This window comes from Guillardia theta (assembly GCF_000315625.1).
Source record: "Guillardia theta CCMP2712 unplaced genomic scaffold GUITHscaffold_417, whole genome shotgun sequence".
In the NCBI taxonomy this organism is placed as follows: domain Eukaryota; class Cryptophyceae; order Pyrenomonadales; family Geminigeraceae; genus Guillardia; species Guillardia theta.
This window is the reverse complement of record NW_005434268.1, coordinates 1-9,364: the sequence shown is the minus strand read 5'-3', so window position 1 is coordinate 9,364 and position 9,364 is coordinate 1. Positions and strand designations below refer to the sequence as shown.

General features: G+C 50.3%; 3 protein-coding genes across 3 annotated transcripts; 2 read left to right on the top strand and 1 right to left on the bottom strand.

The window, feature by feature from the left end:
* Positions 1-4,159: 4,159 nt before the first annotated feature.
* On the top strand, positions 4,160-4,909 carry GUITHDRAFT_122720 (hypothetical protein; the record flags this gene model as incomplete). Its single annotated transcript, XM_005818001.1, has 1 exon — positions 4,160-4,909. The coding sequence occupies one exon, from the start codon at positions 4,160-4,162 to the stop codon at positions 4,907-4,909; it is 750 nt and encodes a 249-aa protein (XP_005818058.1).
* Positions 4,910-5,233: 324 nt separating this feature from the next.
* On the bottom strand, positions 5,234-5,975 carry GUITHDRAFT_156681 (hypothetical protein; the record flags this gene model as incomplete). The annotated part of the gene is made up of 5 exons (XM_005818000.1): positions 5,234-5,411; positions 5,479-5,531; positions 5,588-5,645; positions 5,697-5,729; positions 5,883-5,975. Coding segments are annotated over 5 exons (280 nt in total), but the record flags the coding sequence as incomplete, so codon positions are not given.
* A 1,802-nt stretch (positions 5,976-7,777) lies between these two features.
* GUITHDRAFT_122718 (hypothetical protein) lies at positions 7,778-8,701 on the top strand (the record flags this gene model as incomplete). Its single annotated transcript, XM_005817999.1, has 1 exon — positions 7,778-8,701. One exon carries the CDS (start codon positions 7,778-7,780, stop codon positions 8,699-8,701), a length of 924 nt encoding a protein of 307 aa, XP_005818056.1.
* Between the last annotated feature and the right edge of the window lie 663 nt (positions 8,702-9,364).

Here is a 9,364-nt window from a genome sequence, read left to right as displayed (position 1 = left end):
GGTTCTCATAGGATACCGAATTTGGTGTACCCCATCGTTTTTGAGGGGTGGTGCTCGGTAATATCAGTGGTAGGGGTGCTTCAAATTTTGAACTGGCGTGTCCATTTGTTTTAACGGTAATGAATTGTTTATTCGAATCCGTGGTACAAGCAGTTGTACTGAGTAACGGTTTATAACTGCTGTTTTGTACCATCTAAAACAATTTTGATGACCCACCCTATCGATGAGGGTGGGGAAACACTCCCCATCATTCCCATCGTCAAATCGCACACCGTCATGCTGAGCCGCCGGGCGAGCACAGCAGCCAGGTCAGCGAGCTGCCACCATGAGCACAGGTGAAGGACTGCCGAGTAAGAAGATGATCGCAAGGTACACTTGGCATCAAGAATCCAGCATAAATTCTTACTTGGTGATCTTGCAGGAGTGGATCAATCTGCATGAGTTCGTCATCCTACATGTCCGACGACTAAGTCAATCGTATCATCAATGTTCTCTTCAAGACTTCTGGGCTCTCAGAGTAATGTACTTTATCTGAAAAGTGAACTGAATAATAATATCTGTAAGACAATGACGAGTTCACTTAATTAAGGCGCAATCACATCTCACTTGACTCCCTCCTCGGCATGTCTTCTGTACGCTTCGTTACATCGTTGCTTCACACGTTCAGAAAAAGTTTGATGATATTTGAATTTTTGCCTAAACCCTAATTACTTGACTCTCACGAAGCTCTTGTTGAAGTATCTCCCCTCCCCTCTCCAAACTCTCCTCACTCAAGTCCTTTGCATGTTCGCACATTTGGTGAAATGCATGAACTTTGCTTTGCTTCCCTAATGGCGGAGCTGTTGACGTCCAATTAAGCCTCAGATCATATCAGAGATCAAGTCTCGAGCTTGTCAGCTTGCATGCAAGAATCCATTGTGCGTTGCAATCAGACTGACATGAATGTAGAATCAAGGTTGGAGGTGATATCTGATTTGACATTTATTATTCATTCGAAGCATTTATCTCAGGATGTCGAACTACCAGCAAATTGACACGGACTCCCAGTCAATGATAATGACAACCACAATAGCATATGGTGCGCGCACAACAGAATCGAAGCACATGCTGTAGGTGCACTGCCATCCAACACCGTGCCGTTGGGTTTGCTGTCTTCAAGATTTTTCAATATTGTTTGTCACAAAGTGGCAAGGCTTTGAGCATGTGGACATGGATATATACAAGACTATGCATCTTCACAAAGTGGTTTTTAAGTCATGCAACAAGAGATGCATCATTCAAAGGCGGAGAAGTACAAACATGATGTGAACAAGTAATGTGGCACAGTGAAGCATCTCTCATAAATATGATATTCCATCCAGTACATGAAGATGAAGGTCTTCGTGGAATAAAGGTCTTGGAATCTTGTAATCATGTGCGTTTCAGCTGCAACCATTCAGAACCTAGTTATCAACATCGCCATGCTTTTGCTACTTGTTCACAACGATTAAAAAATGAACAATCCACAGCAGAACTCTCTAACTGTGTGATGTAATGAGTTCATTTGCACCTTTTCCTCTCACAAAATACTTTCGAGTCTCTTCATGCTCGTGTGTGTTCGTGGTATACTCGTCCCCATCAATGGATGCGTTCAACAAACCAAACTTTGAAAACAGATTATGGCATTGTAACATTTTCACCAACCGGCACAGCGGGTTTGACGAAGAGAAATATTGATGAGGCTCACCTGCTGCAAGTGACTGCAACTTGGGCAAACATGCTCGCACAAAACTCAAACACTGAAGACAAGGATCGGCAGAGAAGAGCTTCGCGACATGAGAGCAGAATGGTGAGGGGAGACGCGCTGGGGTAGTGGGTGGAGGCGTGTAGAATTAAAACATTTTAGAAGGTACCAAGAAACGATAAGCTAAACTTCCAAAATCACTTTTAATCACGGTTTTGAATATGGTTTGAATTTCAACAGTACAAAATTTCAACCTGCGCAAATCACACGCCGTGTACCCCCATTTTCCCATGCACCACCCCCTTGAAGATATAGGGCAAAAACCAACGCGGTTTGACCCCAGAATGGGGGGCCGGGCCCTGAGCCCAGGCTCCGGGAGGACTCCGGTCGGCGGCGGCCGCGAGCGCCTGACTCGGCGGCGTGTCACGGTGGCCACGGTCCGATCGCCGCCGGGGGGCCGCACCGTCTTCCGGCGGCACGGGGCGCCGCCGCCGCCGCGGCCCGGGTCACCTAGTAAAATAGACCGATACCGGCGTGGGATGATGAGTGAAAGTTCAGTGGTAGAGGCCGCCGCCGGGACTCCTCAGTCACGGGCCCGGTCTCAGCCGCCTGGATTTGGAGGCAGCTATGATATCTTGCACCCTTCAATCTTGCTGACAAGGTACCCCATAATAGTAGGTAGGGGTGGGTACTCTTCTTTACATATCCTCCGCCTCCCAATGCCGGAAAGTGACCCATGACTCCCAATAGGTCACGTTACCAGGAGTAACAAGACTGATCATGTCATCCCCACATTTCCTTTCTCCCCAATCACGTTACAGCAAATGTATCCTTATTACCACACGGTGAATCCGAATACACCCCTGTGAATACAGACACAGGGGGGTGGCCTTTGTTGGCATACCCCTTTTTAAACTCCCAACCTCTCGGAATGCAACCATTTTGCTGATTCTTTTCTTTGTTTCCAAACGTTTTTTGTTTCATAACCCCCATGGATCCTCCGAGTGTTGAGTCGCATCCTTTCGTCAAAGGCTATATAGCATGATCATCAATTCTACCTAAGACATCAATTGAAGAATCTCTGATCTTTGAGGGTTATGATATCAGATTAACTTCCGAGGCATCCCCCAATTCCGACCCACCCCGTGGTGCCGATATAGGACCTAGCAACTCCGAACAATTGAGGTCAATAAGGGCTACGAGATTGAGGCCCTTCAAAATTTCTTTCGTGAGAGCTGCATGACAAAGGCACCAGGTGCCTGTAAGACAAGTGATTCGGGAAGTACCCCCCACCATCTCGCCCGAATCCCACCCACCCTTTGGGCCTGATATTCTGGGGAAACAATCGACCAGAGGTGGATAGGTTTATTGGATTGTGAGGTAGGGTAGGAGTTGACCGTTGCGAGTGGGGTTTGGGGGCCTTACTACCTGATTTATCACGTTACTTCTCCGCTTTCCGACGGGTAATGCTGACTTAAGCATGCTTTGCTGACCGGAGTTGGCCCTATTATTCTAAAGATCATAGTTTACCACACAGCTCATGGCATATTAAAATAACATTTAGGAATCTTGGTCACGAGCAGGCAGTACGTTAGACCCCTCAATAGGCTACGTAGGTGGAAGGATGCAACACAGGCATAAAGACTCTACAGGTTTTCCTATTGGTTCACTTATAAAATCGTCTACCCTGATCTACTCGCCTTAACGCCATTGATTATACCTCCCTATCATCTTTTTGCTACCAACGTGACCTTCTTGCAAGTTAGATATTCTTCTGGTGATCATTGGCACCCCTCCTCCATACACCCTACCCCCTATTTTAGCTTCCTGTCATCCACCCACCCATCATTTTACATCGAAGCCAAGCAAAGCACCCCTCCTTAATCCCTTTCTGTACCTCGTTCCTGAGTACCCCCTCGGGTAACAAAGTGACTGTCAGCCAACACCCAAATCTGTCAGTACCTCTTCAATACCCACCCCACCTCTTGTCAGTTGCAACACCCTACCCCATTGCGTGGTTTTACAACCTCCCGCTGTCACCCCACGCAGGACCCTACGACGAATTGGGGACACTACCCCTATATCCTACCCGACCCCCACCCCCACCCCCACTATATCCAGGGAAACGTGACGGGGAGTTTAGACTTCCACCTCTCAATTTTTAGTTCTACCTGTACCCCTGCGTCTCCTCTCGGAAATCGCCACCCATTCTGCTTACGTCCTCCATCCTCTCCGCCTCGTTCACCACTGTCCTTCCTCCCCTCTGTCCTTCCTCCGCTCTTCGAACTGGTGTGACTTCCTTTCTTGTCACCAGTGGATCCTTCTTTCTACAGCCGTCCTGGTTGCTCCCTGTTCTTGTTTCTTGTTGCTCCAAACAAAATCATGCACGCTCCGATAAACAATCAGCTTACAAACAATCTCGCAATACAAAACCTCATGGCGCTCTATGAAGCGCGCCTGATGATGGCGAATACTCTTCAGCTCAATGCTCCTCAGCCTTTGACTGCGACCATGCTTCCCCTCGAAGTTCTTTTGCGTCAGATCACTCAAGCGTCGCCTTCACCTCAGACTCTCGCGGGTGTCTCCGCCCCTCCTTCAATTCAGCAGATTCTGCAGCCGTCCAGCGGTCATGTTCAACTCGCGCAACTTGCTGCAGCGCCCAAGATGCACATGGCTGACAGCACTATGGCCGGGGACAAGCCTGCGAACAAGGCCATGGAGGAAACGTCTCCCTCTCCTACTGGGTCAGCCAACTCCAAGACTGCACTAGTTTGCCCTCGCAAGAAAAGAGAGTCTTCTTGGAAGCATGATGCGATAAACTCTGACGAGCCTGTTGCTCTCACAAAGGAGCTGCTTGAGAGTCATTTCAACTCTCCTCTTGCGCTTGTCTCGAAGAAACTCGGAATCTGCCCTACCGCTATCAAGAGGGCATGCAGGAAGCTCGGAATCTCAAAGTGGCCTTACAAGTCACCAAACCCAGGGCCCAAGAAGAAGAAGGGGCTCGTTGTTGGTGAGAAGAAGCTGACTTCCAACTGTGACATGATTGAGAGTGCCAACAAGGCCATCGAAGACATTCAGAACTGGTCGAAGCTGCAGGAGAAGCTTGACATGAAGATCAGTCCTTCCAACGTCCATACCTTAGCTACAAACGGGCCTATGGGCCTGAACAACTTTTGTTTCAAGTAGTGTGATTTAGATCTTCTAGCCGGGTTTGCAGTTGCTGTTGCTGCGTCTGGTTTTCACTGTTTGATCGTTCACTGTTTTCTCCATTTTGAATAAATCTTTCTGTATATACTTGATGATTGCTATTCGTGGATTATTCGAAGGCTGATCGACCACGAAAAAGAGCCTCACGAAAAAGAGAGAGGACATGTTCGCCTTCAGCGCCCGGTATCTTACAGGTAAGCATGTATGAGGAACAAAGAGACAGAGAATGCAAAAAGGAGCACAATTACAGACTTGGCAGGATGGTGGTGTTGTGAAGTAGATGACACTGTGATCAATTTATCTGCTGTTTGATCACAGTGTTTATCTTAATTGCACACCCACAGCAAGGTTTGCTCTCTTGTCATGACATGGGATTTCGCTATGTATTAAGTGAAGTTTTGATCTCTGCAACATGGACCTTGCAGTTGCAATCGTCAATCAGTAGATGTTGATGATGTTTCCTAGCCATTCCTTTTGGTACCTGTACACACACGCACACACACAAGAGTCAGAATCGTTCTCCTCCCTTCATCGCTCTCTTCACTCACTGAGTAGGATCCACAGGTGTGCTGGCAGGAGCCCACGTGTGATGGTCCGGATCCTGCAGGAAGGAGATGAGCGGCAGCGAATTATGACCACAGCACATCATGATCGCACCGGGAGAACATTGTCGTAGACCCCGCTGTCCTTCTGTCCTCCCTTCCACCCCCAGGTCCTGCGAGCATGTCAGAGGCAGAGTCCGTGCGGGGACGACGAGTCTTCGTACAGGACAGGGTTGGTACCACCCCAAGTTCCATCGCTGCAGTAAGCATGAGTTGACGAGTACAGAGAGCAAGACAGTTCAACAGTTGAAAGTGAAGGGGTGAGAAGAATGAGCTGGTGGGGGCTGGGAGGGATGAGAAGAATGAGCTGGTGGGGGCTGGGAGGGGCGCAGAGCACGCAGGAATCTTACCCAACATCGCCAGCGTGTCCAGCCAGAGGAGGATGCTCCCATGTTCCTGTATGACCGTTGGGGAAGCTGTTGGTCGTCACATCCGCCAGCATGAGGCCAGGCTAGCAAGAAGACAGTCAGAGGAGAGATGGGAGGGGTGGGTAGAGGACAGTCAGAAGAGAGATGGGAGGGGTGGGTAGAGGACAGTCAGAAGAGAGATGGGAGGGATGGGTAGACGTACGAAGAGATGTAGAAAGGGCATCCTGCTCAGAGAATTGTCTGGAACAGTCCAGTTTCAACCTGCGTCAACAGTGAGCTGAGTGGGTTCCATGGAGGGAGGAGATTCAAAGATCAGCGACATTGCAGCAACTGACTACATCAGCCTTTCGATTCAGTGAGTTGCAATAAATGTTTGAAGGCCGAAAGGACATAGCTGATGATCGAAACGAGTACAAGGAAATAAAAGTGATTCGAGGTGTAAGAAGAAAGCAAGAATATAACTCAAAATTGAAATGCAGAGTGACGAGAAAAGGAAAATGGCGGTGGGTGGAAGAAATCAAGGCGAAAGCAGGTGGGAGATGATGATGATGATAATGATGATGATGATGATGATGATGAGGAGGAGGAGGAGGAGGATGGCCACGACCACAACAACGACAACGAATATGAAGGTGGAGATGGAGATGAAGGAATCTCCCACAACAATGCGGGGTAAAGTGCATGAAGGCAGTGTAATTTGAGGGGAGAGGGTATTGAACACGGTGGGACAAGCGGGTGAGGTGGGGGAGGGGACGGAGCACGCACGGCAGGGGGAAAGAGGAGGAAAGGCGACAGGAGAAGCGGGCATGGTACATGGAAGGACGGTGGACATCACAGGGAGCGATAGGAGGGAGCTAGGAGAACAAAAACACGAAGGAGGAGGGAGGCGCATGGCAGTTGGTCCCAGCATCGTTGCCACTGAAGCGCGCATGCCCCTCGCACAAACATGGGCATGTCGACGAAGAGGCATGAGAAACGCCCGTAACGTCTGTAACGTTTTCTAACGGAATAAATCGTGGGCGGGCCCGCAAAACTTTTAGACCTTTTCTTCCCGAGATCCCTTTCCCTCCCTTTCCCTCCCTTCCCTCTCCTCCTCCTTCTTCTACCCATCTCCTCTCTACTCCCTCTCCTCCTTCCTCTCCTCCCTCTCCTTGCCTCTCCTCCCTCTCTCCTTCCTCTCCTTCCTCTCTCCCCTTCTCCTCCCTCCCCCCTCTCCTCCCTCTCTTCCCTGCTCCTCCCTCTTTCCCCTCTTGCCCTCACTCTCTCCCTCTTCTCCTCTCCCTTTCCTTCCTCCATTCCTCTCTATCTCCTTCTATTCGCTAACTCCCATTATCCCTCGTCTCTGGTTTGTTATTCTCCACCTCATTCACCTCCTTCTCAATTCCCTTTGTCGGAATCCCATCTTTCATTTCCTTCCGATCTTTGCCCATCTTGCTCGTCATGTCTTGTTGAATTCCTGTAGCAATCCTCAACCAAGACTGCCTTCCTGCTTGACTGGAACTAGCAAGGCACCAAGTCGAGATGCCTGGCATGAGGACGAGAAGTGCATGAAGAGTTTTGAGAGGGAAACGCGACCGAAGAAGAGGAAGGATATAACGAGAATGACCTCCGCTCTCATCGCCCGAGTCAATCTGTTCTCCTGCTGTATCCACCACAGACGACGTCTCCTGAGGTTCTTTCTAATCTCCCTCTTCTCCTTCCTCCTCCTCTCCCTCCTCTCCGCTGAGATCCTCGGACGGCCCGTCCCGCCTTCAGCATGGGAGCCCTCCAGGTTTGTGTGGAGCAGGGGCTTCGAGATACAGGCGGACGCCGCCTACTGCCATGAAGCGACGAGCGTGCGAGGGATGGAGCAGGAGGTAGACTGGGGGAACCTGACAATGTTACCTCCTCGTCTACCCAGGGCGGCAGCGCTGCTGTATGTCTGCAGCTCGAGCATGCGCTCCTTCGTAAGGAGGATTGTTCCCTCCATCCGTCAGCCCTTCGTGTTGATGACGGGGGGCGGGGATGCGACGCTGCCGATGGAGGCGATGGATGGTCAGCAGGTGAAGACGCTCCTGCAGAATCGGCTGCTGCTGTCGTGGTGGTGCCAGAACTTGAACGAGGAGGAGGGGGGGGAGGCAGGAGGGCGGCAGGCAGCAAAGCTTCGCTTCCTCCCCATAGGGCTGGATCTGCATACAAGGGCAGCGGGCCCGTACATCCTGGGAGGGATGCAGGTGGGGATAGGGCTGAGGACTGTCCTGCTACCTTGGAACTGGGTGGAGAAGGCAAGCAGCCCAAGGGAGCAGGAGGAAGTGCTTGAGCAGATCAGGAGGAGGATGAAGCGGAGCGAGGAGAGGATCCTGCGCGTGTATGCGGACTTTCAGGTCAACGCCAAGTACGGGAGGAGGTTCGGAGCTGGAGGGTTGACAAGGGCGGAGGCAGTGAAAGAGCTGGAGGGGAACGAGCTGGTAGAGTGGGGTGGAGGAGGGGGCAGGCAGAGGAGGGAGATGGCGTGGAGGGAGAAGTCGAAATTCGCGTTCGAGATCTCGTTGCCCGGCAATGGCCTCGACTGCCACAGGACGTGGGAAGCGCTGCTGCTGGGCTGCATCGTGATAACTACCTCCTCCTCTCTCGATAGGATGTGGAGGAAACTTGAGCTCCCCGTCGTCGTCCTCCCTCCCTCCTCCTTCTCCTCCTCCATCACTGTGGGGAACCTGACGAGGTGGAGGGAGGAACATGCGGGGAAGATTGCGCGAGTGGGCGACAAGCTCTCAAACTCGCTGTGGATGAACAGAATTCTTGGTGAGACGAACACGATATGATGAGGGTGTTGAGGGGGACGGGGGGGGAAGAGGACGGTGAGGACGGTGATGAGGAGGAAGAAGCAGTAGCGGTAGTGTAAGAGGTAACCAACATGAATGGAGAAACGGGAGGAGTATTGAACAAACAGGGAGGAAGGACTGAGCCTATGGGCGAACCTGACTGGGGTTGAGAAGAGGAGGAGGGTTTAGCGTTAAGGAGGAGGAGGAGGAGGAGGAAGCGATTTCAAGGGTCTATGATGATAGGAGGTTTTTTTTTTGTTTTTTCCAAGATTTTTCGTTAAAAGCGTGTCAGGTCTCTGCCGAAAATTGCTGTCTGTAGTGAGGTGTGAGAGGGGTAAAAGAATAATAACCACAACACCATCATCATCATCATCATCATCATCATCATCGTCATCGTCATCATCGTCATCATCATCATCATCGTCATCGTCGTCATCATCATCATCATCATCATCATCATCATCATCATCATCATCATCATCGTCATCATCATCATCGTCATCGTCATCATCGTCATCATCATCATCATCGTCATCGTCGTCATCATCATCATCATCGTCATCATCATCATCATCATCATCATCATCATCATCGTCATCATCATCGTCATCATCATCATCATCATCCCATCATCATCATCATCGTCATCATCATCATCATCAC